Source organism: Prosopis cineraria, unplaced genomic scaffold (genome assembly GCF_029017545.1).
Source record: "Prosopis cineraria cultivar Desert tree isolate PC_DT_omini unplaced genomic scaffold, ASM2901754v1 PC1, whole genome shotgun sequence".
In the NCBI taxonomy this organism is placed as follows: Eukaryota; Viridiplantae; Streptophyta; class Magnoliopsida; order Fabales; family Fabaceae; genus Prosopis; species Prosopis cineraria.
In genome coordinates, this window is record NW_026555332.1 from 9,214,336 (window position 1) to 9,237,872 (window position 23,537).

Consider the following 23,537-nt stretch of genomic DNA (forward strand, 5'->3'; position numbering starts at 1 on the left):
AAAAAAAGATAAAATTAAAAAAAGTAGTTTAATTATTATAAAATGTCATACATTGTGGTCAAAAAATTATTTTTAAAAGGTGTTCTACAAATAAGGCAGAGGGCGTATCAAGATTAGGGGCTTTCTAAATGGACAAATAAACCAAGTTTTTGTGTTTTTGCTTTTAAAACAGGGCTTTGCTTTAGGTTTCTTGGGAAGAAAGATACTATGACACTATGGGATCTGGGATGGGTTTGAGTTCATCCCCCCCTTTTCCTGCAACAAGGTTGAAGATAGAGTATGATGTGTGCGCCAATAGCTGTATAATCTAGTAGCGTATGGACTTTTTTTGTAGGTAAGAAGTCACATATTTAATCCCACTTATAACCTTAGGCTATTAATGCCTGCCCTCTAATTAAGAAAATAGAGTGTGATGTTGACGTAAATTAATTATTTGTAGCAACCACATGATAATGTAATGAGAGAAATAGACAAGTAGATCGAGCGCCCACAATAACAATGTCTTGTTTAGCAACCGACAATGAAAAGAAAGTGTTATTCTCTCTTTTAAATTTGACTATCGCTTGCTTTTTAAAATTTTAAAATCTTTTAAATTTGACTATCGCTTGCTTTTTAAAATTTTAAAACCAAGCAAACTAATTCAAATCAAACTTTTTTGTCATGCTTTTTTAATTTTTTTATCCTTTTCAGACTACCAAACTTTCTTTTGTTTGACATGCAATCTAGTGCCTAAAGTCACGTTAAACTTTCCCAAATCTAAATTCAGATTAGGTCCCAAACACTACATCATTCTTTCAAAATCATTTGTATTCACAACCTGATGCTAAAGCAAGATACAATTATATTTCAAAATCATTTGTATTCACAACCTTTTGCTAAAGCAACATACTATTATAACCTCTTTCATTAGGATGAAATGCAAACTGAAATTTTAGAAGTGAAATTAAAAATTTGCCCCAACCTCAGATCATTGCCTAAGTGGGGATAAGGAAATCGTCAGTTCAATCTCCCCCCCATGAAAGGAAATAGTAAAAAATAAAGCATTAACCTTTTTTATTTTAAAAAAAAGAAACATCACCCTTTTCAAACTAACTCATGATTACTGAGAACAATTCACATTGATAAATAATAGATTAATAGGCTCTCAAGTAAGCTAGTGTACAGAAACTATATATTATTTTTAAACAAAATTTTGTCCACTAGACACCTCACAAGTTGCGTCCCAAAATCCAATTACACGAACAAGTAGACTTTAGAAGAATTTTACCCATTTGAGAGAGTTATATTACACAATGAATAGTACAATTGAAACAAAGAAAAAGGCTAGAACAGATATATCATATATATACACAGGATACAAAATTGTATTGGTATGATAAGCAATCAGTGTTTGAGCAAAATGGAAAACAGCTACTGCTACATCTTTCTTGAAAGCATGTCATTTTTCAATTTTCATGTCAACTTAAGGAACAAAGGCTAGAGATTCTGGGTGGAGCGGTGGAAAATATCATAGAGAGAGAGAAGAATTTCCACACCAATCAATGCAATGATGAGCCACTCTAGAAAATCTGATTTCCTATTTTGAAGAATTTCTTGAAGAAATCGAATATTGTGCTGCAAGATCAAAAACGGCATGGGAGTTAGTTTGCAAATCTATGAATGAAAGAAAAGATCTGCAAGTCTATCAAGATAGAAAACTCACCTCCACAAACTTCAACTTAAAATCAAGACTCGCAAATCTCTGAGTTAGCTCAAATTCATCCCTGAGATACTCCCATATCTGAGCATATTTGGCGTCTTTCCAAGCAATATCTGATCTGTTGAAACCATTCAAATAGTTCTCAGTTGAATTGACACACATTACAATTTACTCTGCTGCTAAATATAGCCTTGAACAATGATAATCATAGGAAGATCAACACCAGTCAATAAGTTTGAATATATAGCAACGCTATTTAAGTTTGTATTTGTTTAATTTTTATAATATCCATTTGAATGTATTTGTTCAATTTTTTTTTTTAATCACACTTGAGGAATAAGATCAACCACTAAAAATTGAGAAGTAAAAACCAAATGTACCATACCAAAAGTTCTCGTAAAGCTAAAGGATCAAATAAATATAATCAACACGGAACGAGGTGCTTGAAGTTGGATTCTCATGTGAGAAGATGGCCGTGTAATGAGAGAGGCACAAAGAGCTTAAGTTCCTTCGTAATTTGTTTCACAAAAAACAAAGGAAAAGAAAATTTTCTACCTTCGCATGAAAGGAAAAAAGGAGGCACATTCAGAGAAAGAAAGAAAACAGAAATACAAGGGAGTATAACTTCTCATGTTATTGGCCATTGTCCTTCAAGTCAGAGAATAATTAGGATGTTTGCAACGGATGACATGATTAATTAGATTAATAAGTAATTCATGAAAACAGTATTACAATGATGTTTGAAATAATTATGATTTGATTGAATATGCATTAGTATTATTAAAAAAGTATGACGTTTTCCCATGCAATGCGTGGAATCTAAGCAATAAGTTGCATTGTTCATGACTAGTAAATGATGCAACTAACTAAACATTTTATATTCTATATTGATATTGGTATATTGATAGCTCAGAACTTGATAAAATCAGAGTGTGATGCCTCTTATTACACAATTATTCATGGCAGGGAAGGCAAAAAGGGAAACATGGCCACAAGATCAGCCAGAAAATCAGCAACACAGGACGAAATTTCAAATGCATGATAAGCAGTGAAAACTATGAAGCAGAATGAAACGAGGAAGTCAACAATAAATACAAGAAAATCAACTCCTATCTGATGCCAAGATGAGGACCAATATCCACGATTTTGAACAAGAACTATTAGGTGTTTATTTTAATATATTTTATCAACTTCGTAATTCTGTAATACTGGTCCCATAAATTGATTGGAGGAAATGGGGTCCTCGTATTGAAGGTTTGGAGTAACTTATGGTTCAGGTTAACTAATAAGTTTGCTTCATTATGATGAAGCAAGGAACTAGAATTATACTGGGTTCTTGTATTAAAAGGGCCCATGAAGCCTCATCTACTTTTGGTTAATAAGATGTAATCAACATGTTCATATTTTCGTACTTCCTTAGCTACTCCAGGGCCTGTCTCATTACCATTTCTATTTACCCTTCATTTGGTCTTTCTATGCTTCTCATATTCTGCATCTTACAACCCAATTTAAACCAAACCATTACAGCAATAGTATTTTTTCCTAGAAATCGATTCGCTTCCTTAAAAGTTATTCACAGCTTGGGAATTGTTTTGAACCTTTTTTTTTTTTTTTGGCCAGATAGGAATTGTATCTCTACTATTTGAAAATAGTAAACTTCCAAACTTCCCCATTTATGGCCGACGAACAAAAGAATTACCTCTCAAATAGCCCAAGCTTAAGAATTACATCAGCAAGATTTGAATTTGCCTTTCCCACCAACTGGAATAGCTTTTTCCTCTGCATTTTAAATTTTCCCGTCATTTCCATCTCTCGGTTTATGTCAGTAAATTCTGCAACCATTCCATCAACCTAGCATAGAAGTTTTTGGGGCTGAGGTTAGAGGAATGTCAACAGCAAATCCACACATCAAAAATTGCAACATGAGATGAACATACCTGTCTTCCATAATAGTCAAGTGCAATACTTTGACCAAGAACGCTACCAATAGTACGGATCCCATCAACATTCAAGTACTGTAACGTTATGTAATCCAGCCCACCTTGCATCCATGTACTTAAAGCAGGTTTTTCTCTTACTTCATACTCTACATATTTTGGGAAAGAAAAATTATACATAATGTTAATCATATTTTTAAACCTGTCAGATGTCCTCCAAAAAAAAAAAAAGAATTTTACAGACTTGATATTAGAGTCCATAAATGTTCTTAAAGTAAAATGGCATATTGAGAAAAACTTAAAGAAAGTGCCATATTTTTTTCACTACAGAAATTTGCTAGGATATAAGAAATCTTCATTGTCCATAACTGATAACTGTAATGTTTTTATCCTCCTAATAAACGTGATGCAAGACATAAGTAGTTTGTAACTGAATAAGCTACGTCTGTTGGTGCTGCTAATACCAATCGTAATAGCAAAAACAATTTTAACATTGAGCAGCAAACAGCTTGCTCTATCATTAAAGTTTCTGATAAAACAGAACTTCCAAATGACCAATGGAAATTGGGATTTTCAATGATAAGAATTACGGATGGTTGAATCATGAAGATAATAAAATCAACATTCAACATCAACAGAGACAAGATTATGATTCAAATAACTCAGATATTTCCCACCCAAATATTGTCAATTTTTCCTTTCAATCCACCCAGTTTCAAAGAGACTAGAAGCCTAAAAGACAAATATCCTCGTGAAATACATTTCCAAGAACTTGCTGAAGTAACATTCACTGCTCCTATCTTTTTGCAGATATTTGAAAAGCCATTTAAAAGGACAACCTAGTAAAATAGACGAATAACATTGTTCAGAGATTTTTATGAAACAATCAAATAAATATTTAGATACAAGAGCTCACCATCCTTTCTCATTTCAGGAAGCAAGCCAGAAGCATGTCTTTCAACAATTTTAAGATAACCATCGACCTCATTCTCAGGGACATTAAACAAGACGATTGAGCCATATTGGAAAACAACCATGTAATAACAGTTGCTTCCACTCAAGCAGGAAGCACCTGGAACCTGGAACCAAAGATGATCATTATTTATTGCTGTGTATTATGACTAAGTATTCACAGCTGATTCTGGCTGGTGAAAATCAGAGCAGTACAAGGAATACAATTCCTCTAAATCATCCCATAGGATGTAAGTATTAATATTAATTATCCTATCAATATATTTTTCACAGCCAGATGAAAACCTTTTCTCACATCTAATAACTATCAAGACAAGGAAATTTAAAAAAAAAAAAAGAAAAGAAAAGAAAATCATAAGCAACACTGGAATATAGATTTCTTTATTTTTTTATTTATTAAAAAAATCAAATTGGGCTTATTAACCAAATCCTACTATCTGAGAACTGGAGTTCAAATTCTCTAACTCAGTCAAATTGATCAAGCTACATGCTCCAATATTAATATTATAATTTCACTACATGAAATTGAATAACTTTTCATATGCCACAACAAATAGTTCAGTCAATGATGCCAATCTAGAGCATTAGTCTTCTAGCTAACAGAATAACTACTGTACAAGCAAAAGCTCAAGCAAGTAAAACGCAAAGAAACAAATGCATTGTCTACATTCCATAAGAAAGAGCACTCAGATTTGCCATCTGAAGGCATTAGGTGAGACTAATTTAACCACGAGAACTCAGAAATTCTTGCGGAGTATGAACCACAATCCACCATTTTGTTTAACAAATTATGAGCTTAAGGTTAACAAAATCAATATTTCTAACCAGCTAACATTATTGCAGAACGAGTCCCCACAACAAATGTTATTTTTTGGTTCTTTCAATCCCAACATCATACAGAGCCCTATATGTTTCACCCTTTAGTTCTTTAAGTAGTACAGCTTGACTATCGCTCTACAAACAACGTGCACATGGAACAAGTACAAAAGGGAGGCTGATTAAGTACAGAATAGAATACTTGTATTATATATAGTTGGGTCTTCATACTTGGTGCCTTTGTCCTGTACCATCAAAAGTAACGGCAAAAATTATCTCTTACTTCTAGCATATACTAAACCCACTCAATATGGGGTTTATTGAATATTTCCTCAAAACGTCAACAACTTTTTAATTGCTGAGAATAAAGACGAACTAAGGAGTCATGCATAAGTGACCACATATAACATAATCTTCACACATAAGAAATTTGACCTTCTTCCTAAAGTAACAAATGCATGCCTATAAATCTTGATACAAGAAATGATGAAAATTAAGTTCAAGGAAGTTGGGGAAGTACACAAGAAAAGTCATTTGACAAACCATTTCCCGCTTCTACATAATGAAAAGTTTATATTATTTTAAATCCTTTAACTTGCATAACATTCAATACAAATATTTTTCCACTAAACATACTCAAAAGCATAGCTCGAGTGATACATACCCTGGAATCCAAAAGATTGCCAAACTTGAAAACAACGTAATTAGTCATCCGTGATGATGGCGGGACAAAATTTGGTTTGTTCTGATCCACCAAGCTTTTTAAATCAACACTACATCCGTGGAAAGGCAAGTGAGATTTATATATATAATCAGGAGGCAATTACATTGTTCAATCACTTCATGAACTCACTTTCTAGGGTCTATTTCTCATATTTGTTCGCTCTAAAGATGTTTTTTCATATCAGATAAACATCCAAGAAATTTTGTACATTGTTCTACATTCTATTGAAGCATACTAAGAAAAGAAAAGTATAATTTAATTTCAAATTAAATTAACAATTAACAGATATAAAGAAAAACCAAGAGAACAAAACCAGTTTCATCCACTTCCAAAAGAGAATTTCACACCTGGTGGAAAAGAAATAAGCCTTGACAGGAATATGAAGTTTCGTATCCTCCGCAATGCCTCCATCGTCGCCGTCGGCAACCTCAGAGCAAGAAACGGAGTCATTCCAGGTCAAGTTATTAACGGAACTGACCGAAGAAACGCACCGCACGACCAGCAAACTGATACCCGACCCGAAATTTCGGGTCACCGGAATAGGCGAAACGGAAGTGTCAGCGAAGGATACGTAGCTTCTGAGAAAAGATAAAGAAGATTGAGGTTTGGGAGGAATAAGGGTTTGAGGCTTGAGCCTGCGTGATTGAGAGAGAATTGTACAGAACGAAGCAGAAGAATATGGAGAAGTCAGTGTTGAGGAAGAGAGCGAAGAAGGAAGTCGCAGAGTCCTGAGGTGGGCGTCTAACGTGCGCCACATCTTCTTGGTTTCACAGAACGAGTGCGACTCTCACTGAAGTGTGCGTTCGCCAATTTTGTTCTGTTGCCTCTGTCTCAGGTTCCAGGCATTTAGGGATCAGGATCACCGGCGGTCACGCCAATGACTCCACCCGATGCAAGCAAACAATCTGAGCCGTTCAACTTGTCTAAATCCTTGAGATCATGACACGTGCCAGTATTATATTTTTAATTTCTGATAATTAATATGATGAATCTTGTTGCCCAATAATCCTTACTTGGTGTTCAAGACAGAAAGAAAGCTTCCATCTTAAATGATGAACCATCTAATTTATATTTAGGCTAATGATTTAGAATTTTAACCATTAAATTCACTAGCAACTCAAGAAGGTTATATGATGATTCCATGATATTAAACTGAATTTTTTTTTCATTAAATCATGTTAAGAAAAAGTATGATGTTAGTGATAAGCTGCCAAAATTCCTCATTCATGAATTAGGTGGTCAAAATCTTTTATAATCTGACTAATTGTAAATATTATATTATGAAAATCCTATTAACTTAATCGAGACACAACCACATTAAAAAACTTTGACATAACTGCATTGCCTAAAAATATGCTCCAACATTTCTTCTTTGACATCCAAAGAGGCATTAGATTGAAACATTCAAGTGATGATGAAGATGCAAGATGTCATTGACAAGAAAAGGTCTTTGAGTCAATTTCCAAATGAAGAACCATCCTTAACTTGATAGGAAAATTTTTCATTACTAGCCTAGATTCAATAATATTTTTGATATGAAATGGAAATTGGTGTGGTGATGAGAATATTAATTGCAATAGAAGGTCTATGAAGCTTTTGAACCAAGTTCTTGTTCCAACAAAAAGGCCTCAATCCACTAGGTTGAAGTGAGATTAGATCAGCCAAAAGTATTGACTTGTTGATAAGGTTGAATGGCTACTTGGTGCTTAGGCCACCATTTTGGGTGGTTGATTGGAATATTGGAACCATCTTTAATGCTCCAATAATTGAGTTTTCTAGTAGTAATAATCTCAGCACCTTCATATATTCCTTTCCAAAAATAGCAAGAGTTGTGAGACTTTTTGATCAGCAGTGAAGAGTTAACATCTGTATATATACTTCAAGTAGTGGAGTGCAACAAAGAACATGATCAAGGGCATTCAAGATTCTCTCCCTAAGATGTATCTTTTTATGATCACTAATAGATCCCAAGCCCCAAAAAAAAAACCAAAGCATTGTGAATCAAATAATTTCTTTAGAAGCTTAACACACTGGCACAAAGATATTAGCTGTTAAAATAATAGATTTAGTAAGCTAACCTTGAAGCTTGGTATATCAGTTTAGATTTCCAAGCACAAATTCTCTTACTTATCAAATCCTTTATTTGTTGATAAACCAGTTACTTATCTCTACCAACATCTATTGGAGAAATCAATGCCCAAGATACTAGCAAGCTTGAGTTTCAATGCATGAGGTACATTATTAGGACTAAAAGATAATAGTAGATTTTCTTTTTGTTTATTTCTTAATAGACTATCAATAAAATGATTCTAAAACCTCCTTCACAAATAAATAAATAAATGAAGATTGCTCAAAATCCTCCAAAAAAAAGGAAGAAGAAGAAGAAGATGGAATCATTTGCATAAAGCAACGATAAATTGCCTAAGCATCTTTACAAATCTTGATTCCTTTCTATTTATTAAGAAATTAATTCATATTTGTTAATTAGACAAAAGATCACATTAGATGGTAAAATATAAAAAGTAAGGAGAAAGAGGATCACCTCTCATATCTCTACTTGAAATTATGGGGGAAGAGAGCATTTCATTGAAACTGAGTTGATGTATTGAACTTTAGAGATGCATTCCATGATGAGACTGATCCATTGTGTTGGAAAATCCTTCCTTTTGCAAAATAGTAGTCAAAAAATTCCATAACACGTGTCAGATGCCTTTGAACAAATCAATTTTTAGAGCCGTCAGTTTCTTTCTGCTAGTTTTGGCAATGTAAATTTGGTGCATAATATCAATATTAGTCAGCAAAATGTTATCAAAGATCAATCTACCTTCAAGAAAGGAGCTTTGAAAAGTAGTAATAAGCTTTAGAGAAGTTTGTTAAACCTATTACTTAGTAATGAGAAGGAAAAGAGAGGGCTAGTGGATGTGAGGAATCGAGATTTGGAAACAATTGTTTTTTTCTGTTTTTTGATCAACAATTTTTTGTTATTTTTTCTGTTATGTATTTTTATAGTATCAATTAATTTAATATATATTCAATTAATATATTGAAAATATAAATTTTAATTAACTATATACTCTTCCCGTCTTAATTTATAAGATGCTTTTGAAAAATATTCAGTTTCAAAATATAAGTCACTTCAACAAAAATAAGATTTTATTACTTACTCTCTTCGTTCAAAAATGTAAGGCATTTTTAACCGAATCTCACCCCTAATAAAGTAGTTACCTACTTTTCAACTAACCATATCATTTTATATTTATCCTTATTAAACACTTTACAATAAATATAAAGTCGTTATTAATAGGGATACTTTTAAAAAAAGGCAATGATTACATCCTCAAAAACTAAAAATGCTTTACATTTTTTAACATTTAACTCCTCAAAAAATTCTTTATATTTTTGAACGGAGCAAGTATGCTTTTTCAATATTACTATTCCCATTATATTCTCTCTTTTTATTATTTTTTCACAAATGGTATTAAATGAATGACATTTTTAAAAAATTTATATTCTTTTTTTGAAAATGTAAAGTTATCAATTGTATTTAATGAGATTTATTAATATGTGTCTTATAAATTGAGACAAATATATTATAATACTTCCTTCGGTCCCCATTATAGAGGGCCATTTAGAAGGATTTTTTTTTTGTTCCTAATATAAGATAATTGAGAGAATATTTAAACTATATTTAAACTCATTAATTATTAAAGAGAATGTAGTGTATATTTGAAAATTTTCATTTAAATCTGAATAAAATTAGAAGTTTATTTTATTTTTAAACAAAGTTAATAATTTAATCATATTTTCTTAATTCTAGTGAAATAGATGTGCATTATAATAAAGTCAGGAGAGACTAATTATTTTTTAGAAAATTGGGAGGCTAGTTCTACTGCTATTGTTTGAGGTATGATCCAGCACTACATGTAGTCACCTTTTTCAAGGGCAAGATCTAAAATCTCTATTTGCAACATAATGCATTTCATAGCAACTGTGATTTTGGTGGTTTGCAATTTTTTTCAGAAGTCTCTCCAATGGAAATGCATGAAATCATGTGCAGCATGTTTGGTTTGCTGCAGGGGCAAAACCAGCCTAACTACTTAGGAGGGCTAACTATTAAATAACAAAATTGTTAATTTAAAACTTTTAAGATTTATCATGCTGAATTTTTAAAAATTAATTTCATGATTTAAAAAAAATATTAGATTACAAAGCATGTATAATTATATAAACTTTTTAGAAAAATTTAATATGCCCCATCTAGATATCAAATGATGTTTCATTTTTACCCCTATAATTTTTATAGCTTTTTATAATTAACTTGAAGAAGACATGATGATGTTCTCTTTAATAAAGGGTGAAAGAAGTATTATACTTCCTCTAGACCATAATATAAAATATCTTTTAGAAATATTATTTGATCCAAAATATATGACATTATGTTGTTTTAATAATTATTTTTTTAACTATTCTCCTACTTCATTTATCACTTATTTTGAAAAAAAATTACAATAAAATTTTAATTATCATTATTAAAATACTTTTATAATGTATTTAATGATGATATGATTGGAAAGATGTATATAGCATGGGAATTAGCTTGATTAGGAGGAGTTACTTGTGTTTGTGAGCCAGAAAAAATCTGGGAATGGGAAATGGGACGAGGGAAGTGGGGTATATAGTACAAGGTGAGGGGGATGGAGACAAGGAAGTGATAATTATGTCTGAAAGCTTATTGAAAGTTACCATAGATGCCAGAAGTTAATTATGATAAATAATTACATATCAAAATTACCTATGCTGTCAAAATCCATTGCCCCTCTAAGTCATTTTTGTTCTTTCCACTGTTATGGGCATTTATGTCTTTTTGTGTTTATTCATCTTAATTCCTCTCATATTCCCACCATATCAAATATCACTTTACTAAACTATTTTATTTATTTTCTTCTCATATATATTACTTCTTCCAATTCTATTTATAAGTCACTTCAAACATTTTCACCAGAATTAAGAAAATCTCAAATCTGATTAACTGTATTAAAATTTAATAAATTTTTAACTTTACCTTTATTAAATATATCAACTCTAAAAATAAAACACTCTACCATTTAATGATCTCTCTAATATTGAATATAGGCAAAAGAGTAAAAATATATATAATAATCATTGAGATGCCCTATAAATAAAATTAAAATAAATATTCTCTATCTACGTTATAAATAAAAGCATTATAAATAGGACCAGAGTTGTAAACATCATCTTTTCCCACTTATCTCTATCTCATTTCCTAAAGTTATTTTCATCTTCATTAAATCAAATTTGTTTTCTCTAAACCAAACATGTCCTACTAAGTCCATTATCACGCCATGTTTTTTGAATGTAATACAAGTCTCGTGCATGAAAATAAGAAAAAAAGATTAATGGGTAAATAATTAGATGACTGCAAATTCAAATTAAGTATAAGCTATTTGAATATAATATATTAATCCAAATACAATCACAAATTGGCACACCAAGTTTTTCGGCTCTCATGTATCATTTACTCGTGCAAAATAGTAATTTAATGTTACTATTTTTACGTCAATTTTATGCGAATTAATAATTTCTATTTCACGGTTTCACCCCATACAATGATGCCATAATAAAATTTAACAGACGTGAAATATAGTATTTTGTATTAGTAATAGTTTTTGGCATTTTCAATTTTATAACTAGATTTTATACCCATGATGCACAAGGATATTAATACTTTATTTAGTTTAAAAGAGTTAAAATTAATAAGGATAAATGAGAGAAGATTTTAATGATTTAAATTTTGAAAGAAAAAACAAGCAGCGTTATAAAATTTTAATAAAGAGAACATGTAAAATGAAAGAGTGAGGAAGGCCAATTAAAAACAATTCCACTTCTTATTTTTTTAACAAAAAAATAAATTCATACAAATATCCTCTCTCTCTCTCTCTCTCTCTCTCTCTCTCACTTCATTACCCTCAAACCAATCGAAGCAACAAAAAAAAAAAGGTTAAATTTGAATTAATATTAATGTGATAATTTTATCAAAGTAATAACGTTTAGAACTTGAAATATGGAATTGTATAACTAATTAAAAATTATTAACTATAATAATAAAAATATAAATAATTATATGTTTAATGTTGGGGCACCTATTTTTTGTATTTAGAATAAATAAATAGCAACACTTTTATATAAAAATATAAACAACAACTTATTTTTATTTTAGAATTTAAGGGAAAATTAATCTACATTCTTTCAACTTCTCCTAATCATATAAAAACAAAAACAAAAAGATAAAATGTACTTTTAATCATTTAACTTTATGTAAAGTTTTATTTTGATTCTTTAATTTTATAAAATATATCTTTAGCCCTTTAGCCTTAGTACAGTTAGTTTCATTACAACACTTTTTTACATTAATTTTTTAAATATTGACAAATTATTTTCAAATATTGACTTATTAAATTTAAGTTTTTTAAAAAATAAGAATGATTGGTACAAAAAATAGGAGCTTTTACATATATAATCTAGTTTATAGAACTAAACTCAACAAACAGTATAACATTTGTTATATTTTACATTATGACAAAACTACTTTCTTTGCAAATAATGACCTTTTTTTAAATACTTTTTTGTATGAAAACTTTCTTTCAAATATTCAAAAATAGAAAAAAGCTTCATTTGATCCTCTTTCAAAAAAAAAAACAAGATTAAGCATCCTCATATCTACAAGATTAAAAAGTGTTGATAAGTTTTTACTGATATAGTTTATCAGTGTTATATCACTGATATACTATCGTAGATTAAAAATATGAAAAAAAAACACAATTATTTGCCCAAAACAAATTAAACACGATATGTAAAAAATTATATGAACATCTTAGTTTATCATAAAGAATCAAATACATAAACTAATAAATCTCATTTTTCATCATAAGAAATGACGAGATTACACATTCCCATATCTATAAAATTAAATGGTGTTGAGAAATTTTTACTGATATGATTTATCAATGATATACATTGATATACTACTGTGGATCAAAAATATAGAAATAACATAATCATTTGTCCAAAATAGATCAAACATAGTTCGAAAAAAAATTTACATATGTTAACTTATTACAAAGAATCAAATACTCCTTTGCAATGAAAATTCTAGGTTTACATTCATCTTCGAGCAGGGAAGCCTAGCAAGTAGACTTATTTAATTTGCAGAGCCACAAAATTGAACTATTTATGTTGGGATGTCTCTTGTAGAAGAGTGCACTTGCTAGGACAACAAAAAAATAATATATGAATATCATCTTGATTCCTCCTTCCAACAAGAAAGGGAAGGAATTGTTTTAAAAGGAAGAAAGATATGATGGACATGTGAACAGAGATTTAATTTAGTTACTTAAAGGTTAAAATTATTTAGTTAGTTATAGGAGATATATTTGTGAACTAGTTTATGCAAAACATTTTAATAATATATTTGTTTTATGGATAAAAAGAAAGAATCACCTCTTACTGATTTTGTGAATGGATCATATTTTAAAATATTCAAAAACATTATCCATAATTTATGGAAACTGTATTTTTCATGATCATTGGAGCAATTAACTCTAGTAAATAAGAGACTACAGCTAAAACAAAACAAAAAATGCAGGCCCGAGATTGCAACAACAAAATTACATAATTATGTTGATTTCTCATAATTTGAACAATTAAATATGTTAATTATTGAAAGTTAAAATCCTTGAATTTTTTATTTCAAAAATAAAATTAAAAACTTTTTTATCAAATAATTATATAACTTTAAAATTAATTTCATAATTCAATTAGTTTTTTTTAGTTTTTTGTCTAAAATATACTTTTAGTCATTTAACTTTATGTAAAATTTTAATTTGGTTCCTTAGTTTTATAAAGTTTATTTCTAATCCTTTAATCCTAACATTGTTGGTTTCAAATTATTATTTTTTAGTGTAAATTGGTTCAATGATCATGAAAAATACAGTTTTCATAAATTATGGATAAGGTTTTTAAATATTTTGAAACATGACCATTCACTAAATTAATTAAAGGTGATTTTTCTTTTTTATCTACATAACAAATATATTATTAAAATGTTTTGCATAAACTAGTTCACAAATATATCTCTCATAATTAACTAAATGATTTTAACCTTTAATTAATTGAATTAAATCTCTATACACATGGTCATCATATCTCTCCCCCTTTTAAAATAATTCATTCCCTTTCTTGGTGGGTGGAGGAATCAAGGTAATATTTACATATTGTTTTTTTGTTGACCTAGCAAGTATACTCTTTTGTAAGAGACATCCCAACATGAGTAGTTCAATTTTGTGGCTTTGCAAATGAGTCTAATTGCTAGGCTTCCCTGCTTGAAAATGAATGTAAACCCAAAACTTTCATTGTAGATGAGTATTTAATTCTCTGTGATAAGCTAAGATGTCCAAAAAATTTTATAGACTATGTTTGATTTATTTTGGGCAAATGATTATGTTTTTTTTGTATTTTTGATCCAAGATAATATATCAATTATATACAATTGTATATCACTGATAAACCATATCAGTGAAAACTTATTAACATCATATAATTTTGTAAATATAAGAATGCTTAATCTCGTCATTTCTTATTATGAAAAATGGAATTTATGAGTTTAGGTATTTGATTTTCTATAATAAATTAAGATGTCCAAAAGTTTTTGCAGATTGGATTTGATTTGTTTTGCGCAAATGATTATGTTTTTTTTTCATGTTTTTGATTTATGATAATATATTAGTCATATACAATTGTATATCACCCATAAATTATATAAGTGAAAACTTATCAACGTCATTTAATATTGTAAATATAGGGATGCTTAATCTCTCTCTCTCTCTCTCTCCCCCTCCCTCCCCCCCTCTCTCTTTTCTTGAAAGAGGGTCAAATGAAACATTTTTTTGTTTTCGAGTATTTGAGAGAAAGTTTTCATACATACATACATACATACATACATACATACATACATACATACATACATATATATATATATATATATATATTTGAAAGAAGGTCATTATTTGCAAAGAGGGTAATTTTGTCATACAAAGCTCAACTAAATATTAAAATGATTGTAATGTAAAATATAACAAATGTTAGATTCTTTATTGAGTTTAGTTTTATAAAATGGACTGTATATGAAAAAGCTCCTATTTACTATCTATTTTTTTTATTATGAATCTATCATATGCCCTTGGTTTTTTCAACATCTCTTAATAATATAAAAATAAAAACATAAAAAAATAACCATGAAAAAAAAATAAAATTTGACGGAGGTTAACTAATCAAAAAACTGTAGATGAATAGAGAACCCATCAAGCTTTACAATATGTAAAGAATAAAGACGAAGATAAGTAATTTTTTGTTATTAAAAAGGAGCAACAATCTAGGAATAATCATGCTTTGTGATCTTATCATCTTTTGAGCCGGGCTAGGACCTTACAATTATTTTTTTAAAAATAGCCACGTGTTGATTATGGGACAGTTATATATATATATATATATATATATATTTTGGGACAAGGACAGTTGGATTACTTTAGGAGGATGATAGATATCAATTGTAAAGTGACTGCTGCTTATTTTGAACAAAGTTTGTTATGACATTAGTCTATTTGCCGATGTGGTCATTGGTCATTATTCATCAATAAATAAATTCAAAAATTATTACGTGTAATTATTTTAATCTTCTAATTACTTTCAAAACTAGAGCTTTCATCTACTTGTAATAAGATATCTTTGCATTAGATCCTATCTTAGGAATTAGAAATTTGAAATTCAATTAAAAAAATCTTTTAAAGTTTGACTCAATCAATACTTTTAAATTTTGGTAGTATGATTTATATATTCTTTCAATTTTACATATTTTGATTTTATTTGAAACTTCTGAATTAATATTTGAAATTAAATTGAAAATGATCAAAATATTTTTCAAATCTTTACCTCTCTATTCAAAAATGTAAAACATTTTTAAAAAGTTTGATATTAAAAAATATAAAGCATTTTTAGTTTTTCGAAGTGTAATTATCACCTTTTTTTTAAAAGTAATGACTTTATATTTATTATAAGGTATTTAATAGGAATGAATATGAAAAGATAGAATTAATTTAAAAATAAGTAACTACTTTATTAAGGGTAAAATTTAATTAAAAATATTTTATATTTTTAAACGAAGAAAATATTTTTTTTTTCCTCCAAAATTGTTCTCAGCAAAGTGTGTTAAAATACTAGTCTATTCTTCTCTTTTTTGTTATAGGCTGAAAATAGATTATACAGATATAAAATTCTCTTCGCGACAACTTTTTTTTTATATTCAAGACTTAAACTTGAGATATTATTCAACAATAAGAAGTTAAATTATTTTCAAATCAAAACTTGGGCAATTTAAATTTTCAAACCGAAAAATCTGAACAATATAAATTTACAGGAAAACGACAGCATCCGCTGGCATTAAAGATTGTCCATAACCTTTAAAAAAAAAAAAAATCAACTCATTCCACAAAGCATTCATTAAAGCCTCTTACCAACAAAATCTCAAATTCAGTATACATCGATGTGGTAAGAAAGACCTCAAGCACAATGAAATATGATGTTTTAGATCATCTCAAGGAGAGTAATAAAGTTGTTGGGTGCTGTAATCAATGCTGGATATTGTTTCATTACAATCACAACTTGCCAGCTAGCTACTACTATTTATAGTGAAGCTTTAATACTCACCAAATCATTTATAGATCCACTAAAAAAGAAACTGAACAGACTGAGTTCATGGATCTTTCAGGTACTCAGACTTTGGCAACTTGGGGAGCTATTAATTGTGGATGTTGTGGTTGAACTGAAGCACAGATTGTAGATAGAATTGTTACGAGGGTTGATTGCAGGTGGGGCTGACACACCATTGTTGCTAGAAGAAATGAATTTTGATGATGCTGCATTAGAAAACACCGGCACCGGCGTGATGCTGCCGTTGCTATTAAGTTGCCAAGCCAAATTTGGGAATCTTGATAAGGGAACAACTTCTGTTCTCTTTTCTATGGCCTTGTCCTGGCATTGATACACTGTTTAGAATTAGAATATGAAAATCCAAACCGAGATGTTCAAGATAATGTCATCAAACATAGAATGATACTATGTAAAATGCAAGTTGAATCTTTTATAATTATTATCTCAAGTCATATAGTCAAAGAAAGAGTGTGACTATATCCATATGAAGTCCACTTCTCTCCATACTCATTTTCTTGTTTTCTTTTTCATCTGTCTCTGAATGCATTGTATACAACTACTTTTAATTTGTGACCATAAATTATCTAATTAATGTTAAACGATATCTTGATGTATCTTATAGGCTAGTATTCTATATCATCGCAGTGTCAAGCAGGTTCATGGTATTATGTTTAATTATGTTTGATGCATTGCTACACAAAGGTATGACAATGAAGAAATGTACAAGATCAACGGATTATAATGTTATCGTCATGCATTCCAGACAGAGTAAATAAGTAATTGCAATTTAAAGCAAGGGATAATATAATTTTTAGTTCCTAAACATTCTCTCAATTATCAATTTAGCCATTGAATTTTGATTCAATACAACTCAATTCTTGTAATTTACTGAGTTAAGTAGTTATAAGGACTGGGTTGTACCAAATCAAGAAATTATAAGAGCTGAGTTATTTTGAGTTAAAATTTTGGGACTGGATTGATAATTGAGGAAAAATCCAAGGACCAAAAGTTATATTTTCCCTTAAAACAAATACAAAGAATTCAGGAAGACCTTGACATGAAACCAGCACATAGAGGTCAAGAAAACATGATGACATTTAAAGAAACAGGTTCAAAGCATGCAGGACCATTGACTTGGAAGTCTTACAACTCAAGCATTAGATTCTCAATTATTTGACAATGCATGATTATTAGGAGTTAAACTCATGAATGCAAAGTAAAATTATGCTCACAGTTGTTTTTCCTAATCATGATGAACTCAAAGTAAACAAGGTAAGATAGACACCTCATAATCCTGTACATGGCCAGGATATAAGCCAGAGCACCACTTTTGGCCATGTTTAGATGGCATTGCCACACCATAAATGGCTTGTCCCCCTATTATTGCAGCACCACTGGTATCAGCCTGTAAAAGGGGCTATAGATGATTTAACACCAGCATCTCTCTCTCTCTCTCTCTCTCTCTCTCTAACTCCCATATATATATATATATATATAAATCTATGTAGATATAGATATAGATATAATATTGAAGACACTGAGTTTTAAACGATCAAAGCCTAGAGTGATACATACCATCAGCCCTCCTTTGTTGGGCAGCTCGCAAGCTGTATAACAAAAAGATAAGTTTCCCCCAGGATCATTCTTCTTGGATTCATTAGAAGGTGGAGAAATTCCAAGGCTCAAATCAAGATTTTGTTGGTTCCCTGCATTAATTAGCCGTCAAGTTTTAAATGAGAAGTAGTTTTTCACCCTTATGATGAAGGAGCCAAACATTATCATATCTTCATAATTCATACCTCCTCTGCTGGACTCAATAGTTCTCTCTCCCTTACTAGGCTCAAAGCTAGTCACCGATCCTCTTCCATCACTCTTGAAGGGTAGTTTGTCATAAATCCTACATGTTAAAAAAAAAAATTGAAAAATGTCAGTTCGGGTTGAATTAAACTGCAGAAAATTATCACCTAAAGGAATTAGCCTAGTTAGTACGAAGAGACATAATCTCTCTTTAATATTTTGAGGTTCATTTCTCTAGAAAACATAATTAAAATTCTATATGCAACAAGGCAATGAGAGATAAGACGTCCTTAAGATCGCCAGGCACAAAAAAAGCCAAGATAGAGATCGAAAATGCCTTAATCTTAATGAGAAATGAAGAGTTTTTTTGTTTGTTTGAATGAGGGTTTCTCACTTCTTGCCAAGGAAAGGGCTGGCTTGTGCTTCCCATTGACCCCATTTGTTGAGAGACAGAACTCTATATTTTGAGCTCCCTCTTGGGATACCGGAGCATTGGCGGCGAAGGACTTGGACAAACTCCTCTTTACTCAAACCTTTCATCTGCATCCCAATCAAAATTTGTTCACGAAATCAGGACTTGAAGATGTCGAATACCATGATGGCCAAATAAAAAAGACAAACAGAAATTGCAATAACTAGGCATTTAACTAATTCAATTAATACCATCTTCATGTCTTCCTCATAATCACTCAGACTGAAGTTTATATCAGCATCAACTCCTCTGAACTTAATTGCAGCCCTATCGTATGCTCTGCATAGACAACAGGCATCAACTTGATAAGTTTATATTCAAATGGAGAATTAAAAATCACAAAATTTACTCACAACAGAGGAACAGATTCTCACCTTGCTGCAGTGTGTGCAGTGTCAAATCCACCTAATCAAAACCCAATAGGCTAAATCAGCAAAAGAGAAACCAAAGGACAAATGAAATCTCCACTGAACTAAAACGTAACACCAAGTGATCATCCACTTACCTAAATAGACCTGCTTCCCACAATCCCTGCGTTCACAGAAATGAACTTACAACATCAAACAAGTTATAATAACACCTACACACCAAATTGAGTTTAAATAATCTTTTGATCCCTCTAGTTTCATAAAAGTGTGCAACGTCACCCTCTTGTTTCACATATATATCCAAAATAAGGACAAACCTAATCATATGTTTGTTTTAGATATTATTTTTTTTTTACTTGTCACTGTTAAACCATTCAAATCTAGCATCCAAAGTCAGCAGATTATTGGACTTTTCATGAATGAAAACGCGTTGACTGATTAAATCAAAACTTTTGGGAAGTAATAATCAACAGGCTAAGGGTGTCTGCCTGTCTCAGCATAACTTCTAATTTTAGAAACATGGAAAATTTCTTGGAATGGAAAAAAAAAAAAAAAAACCCTATGATCCCGAAAACTTTAATTGTGTACCATATATGGGATTCCCATCGACCAGTCCTGCGGTAGAAAGTAACACCCCTGTACTGTGAGCTTCGAGACCTGGGCCCTCTTCTGCTTTTCCTGATTTGGGGTTGCTTTTGCTGCAACACTCTCAATTCATCTTGCGTGCCGGCACCACTCTCAGCGAAGGACAGGTTCAGCCATTGATTACTTCTCGGACACGATAATCCCAATCGGAAATCACAATCTCTGCGTCCCTTATCGTCACTGTTCACAGGGAAAAGTGGCTTTGTCGTGATTTGTGGAGTTTTCTTCTCTTCATCATCCTCAACCCGACAATCTGATTCTCTCTTCAGTATGTCGAAAACGAAGGCGGAAGAATTTTCGTCTCGAGATTCCTCGAAATTCAGCACCGAGGAGTTGGAAGTCCCTGAGTCCTCTTCCATTTGGGGCTGAGAACCTTCCACGTCGACATTGAGATCCAACATAGCTTTAGTTTACCTTGTGCTCTCTTCTACCTGCGGCTCCTGATCTTCACAGCAAACGGGGCATGTAGAGCATGAACGACAAACTATGAAATACAATAACCCATTACCCGAACAAGAATCTCCTTCAAGAAAACTAAACTGTGAAGGAAAAACTCAACCCTGAGAGGGCAAATTGAAAGGTGGTTGTCTCAGAAACGATTTGAGATACCAAAAAAATAAAAACCAACAGTGTGATCAGCTCATGGAGGAGGATTGGAAAAACATAGAAGGCAACATGTGTATTAGCATATAATAGAGTGATGGGTATGGAGAATGGAGAGGAAAAAGAGAGATTTCAAGTACTGTTGGTGAATTGTGAGAGTAAATTGCTGGGTTATAGAGAGAGAAAAATGGGGACGTGAAAGATGTGAGGAGGACTGTGGAAAGAGGAGTCGTAGACTTGGGCCCTTTATCTTCGGATATGGGTGAGAGAGAGAGTGAGTGATAACATTTTGCATATGATTCACTCTTTTAAGTTAAATATATAAATTAATCATGTATGGTCCCAGGGCTTCTATGCTGTTCTGCCAGCAAATCTGAATCAGCCAACGAATTCATGCCACGCTCGGTTCATGAAAAATGTGAGGAAAGAGAAAGGAAAGAACAATAAGAGATGCTTCTTTGCTTCCTTTCTTGTTTTGGTATGTGGAATTTGGTTTGGTATGAACATGGAATGCAACATGGGAAGGTGGATGGGAGAACCACGCAAAGGTATCAAAACAATCAATTAATTTAACTTGAATTTTAATGTTAAATTTAAAAATTTACAAATCTAATTTTTAATTTTATAATTTCATTGTAATAAATTTATAACTTATATGTTAAATTTTAATAAAAAAATAAATTTATTTATTCTTCAACTATATTAAAATTTAAAAAATAAATTACAAATTCATTACAATTAAATTGTAAAATTAAGAGTCAAATTTATAAATTTAAAATTTAACACTTAAAATTAAGGTTGAATTTATTGATCCTTTTAGAACCTTTACATCATTCTCCCTAGGTAAATTCATTCCAACAAAAATAACAAAGGCACTATATGTAATTTGTTCACAAAAATTAATAGAAAGAAATAATCACACAATGTACTCCGATCTTATTTGCAAGACAGGGAAATGATTTTTTTTTTGTCTTATTTATAGTTCATATCATTAAATTTTGGGTTAAGATGTAAAAATACTTAAAATTTTTTTCTCTTTGAACCTGTGGTATCATTAAGTTAACAAGGATGCATGGACCCTCATTAACTTTATCAAAGAGGCCTACTTACACACTCTATTAAAATAGCTCGACATTAATTGTTAAATTCCTTGGATAGAACTTAAAAAATTAGAAAAGGTTGGCCTCTTTTATGACTAAAATATTCCATTAATTTTTAATTTTGTTTTTCAAAGTCTCACACTATTAATTAACACTCTTATGTTATTAATAGATTTTTGCCATGTCCGATTAATCAAATAGACATGGCACATGATATGAACGAAATATTTTTATTAATTTTTTTAACACAATATAAGGAGGGGCAAAATTGTAGTTTTTACTTTAAACATCCATGATTATACTCTAATTTTTTAATTGAGCAACATTGTTCTGGTTGCTGACTATTAACACATTTTAAAAGAAAAATTATAATTATATTATTTTTATCCATTAAAACAACCTTTATATTAAATAAGTGAAAAAAATATTAAAAGTTGTAATTGATAAGTATTATATAAGTAAAAATTTATCCTTCAATAGAAGAAAACTATGCACCATTAATAACAAAAAATATATATATAACTAATACAAAAATAAATATTTAAAAATATAATTTTTATATATTTATTATTTGAGAAAATCACATACAAGTTTCACACAAAAAAATAATTATTATAAAGTTCATTAATAACTAAACTAAGGCCAATGTGTTATTAATGACCTTAATTCAATTGTTAATGGACTTTATAGTAATTAATTTTTTTTATATGGGTCTTCAATATAATTCTCCCTTATTATTTGCTTACATATAATGCCATGTAAACTTCTATATAAATATTTTTAATCTGACATGGAAAACTTTGTTAATAATATAACAGAGTAATTAATGGTTAGAGATTTTGAAAAACAAAATTAAAGATTAAAGGTATTAATTTTAAATGTTTAAAGATAAAGGAAGTTACATGCAACTGATTCAAAGTTTAAAGGGTTGTATGTATTTTAGCCTAAAATTAATAAGTATCATGTATCTTTGTTAACCTAAGAAAACCAAAAGCTCATGCCAAAAAAAAAAAAACTTCTAAGTATTTTTGTACCTTAACCCTTAAATTTTTATGACAAATCTTTCATTTTACCCTCCATTCAATATTAATAAGTGAAAAAGTATGTTATTAAATTATAAATATTTAATAGAGATGAAGTTAAGAACTTATTAAACTTTTTAATAAAATTAATAAATTTTAAAAATTTTTTTAATTACTATAAAATATATTGAAAGTGATTTTAAATAAGGTGAGAGGAGTATTAAATTGAATGGCATGAAAGAAAAAGCAAAGTTGTCGGTAACTTTAGCCTGCTTGGTATGATAATATTGAAAGATTCCTTTTTTCTAAAAAGAATTTGGACACTAGAAAAAGTAAATGAAATTCTATTCCATATAATTGGTTTGATATGAATATTAAATAGATAAATGAAGAATTATTAGATATAAAAAAGACAAAAATATCCCTAAAAATTATTGAACTTAACTAAAATGGGAAGGAGGAGAGAGAAAAGGGGGTGGGGGAGAGAAAGAGAGAAGCAAAGGGAAAATGGTTCCAGATTATTTTACATAAGGATCAAATGGTAAACAATTTTGCTTCTACAGTACCATGCCCAATTCCATTGCTGTAATTGAATAGATT

The 23,537-nt window shown here is 30.2% G+C and overlaps 2 protein-coding genes across 5 annotated transcripts; both read right to left on the bottom strand.

Moving 5' to 3' along the window:
• Positions 1-1,305: 1,305 nt before the first annotated feature.
• LOC129305859 (protein RETARDED ROOT GROWTH-LIKE) lies at positions 1,306-6,974 on the bottom strand. The gene is made up of 7 exons (XM_054946025.1): positions 6,496-6,974; positions 6,089-6,197; positions 4,553-4,715; positions 3,637-3,785; positions 3,399-3,550; positions 1,703-1,817; positions 1,306-1,614 (listed from the first exon to the last, which is right to left on the bottom strand). The coding sequence occupies exons 1-7, from the start codon at positions 6,903-6,905 to the stop codon at positions 1,477-1,479; spliced, it is 1,236 nt and encodes a 411-aa protein (XP_054802000.1). The 5' UTR covers positions 6,906-6,974; the 3' UTR covers positions 1,306-1,476.
• Positions 6,975-16,682: 9,708 nt separating this feature from the next.
• On the bottom strand, positions 16,683-21,088 carry LOC129303308 (ethylene-responsive transcription factor RAP2-7-like). Of its 4 annotated transcripts, none has more exons than XM_054942534.1 (9): positions 20,156-21,088; positions 19,705-19,730; positions 19,574-19,604; positions 19,391-19,478; positions 19,122-19,267; positions 18,730-18,827; positions 18,506-18,636; positions 18,216-18,347; positions 16,683-17,251 (listed from the first exon to the last, which is right to left on the bottom strand). In XM_054942534.1, the coding sequence occupies exons 1-9, from the start codon at positions 20,611-20,613 to the stop codon at positions 16,985-16,987; spliced, it is 1,377 nt and encodes a 458-aa protein (XP_054798509.1). In that variant the 5' UTR covers positions 20,614-21,088; the 3' UTR covers positions 16,683-16,984. The 4 variants fall into 4 exon arrangements, with proteins under 4 accessions (XP_054798509.1, XP_054798517.1, XP_054798525.1 ...); XM_054942542.1 differs by having other exon boundaries at positions 18,216-18,335; positions 20,156-21,086; XM_054942550.1 differs by having other exon boundaries at positions 17,086-17,265.
• Positions 21,089-23,537: the final 2,449 nt, after the last annotated feature.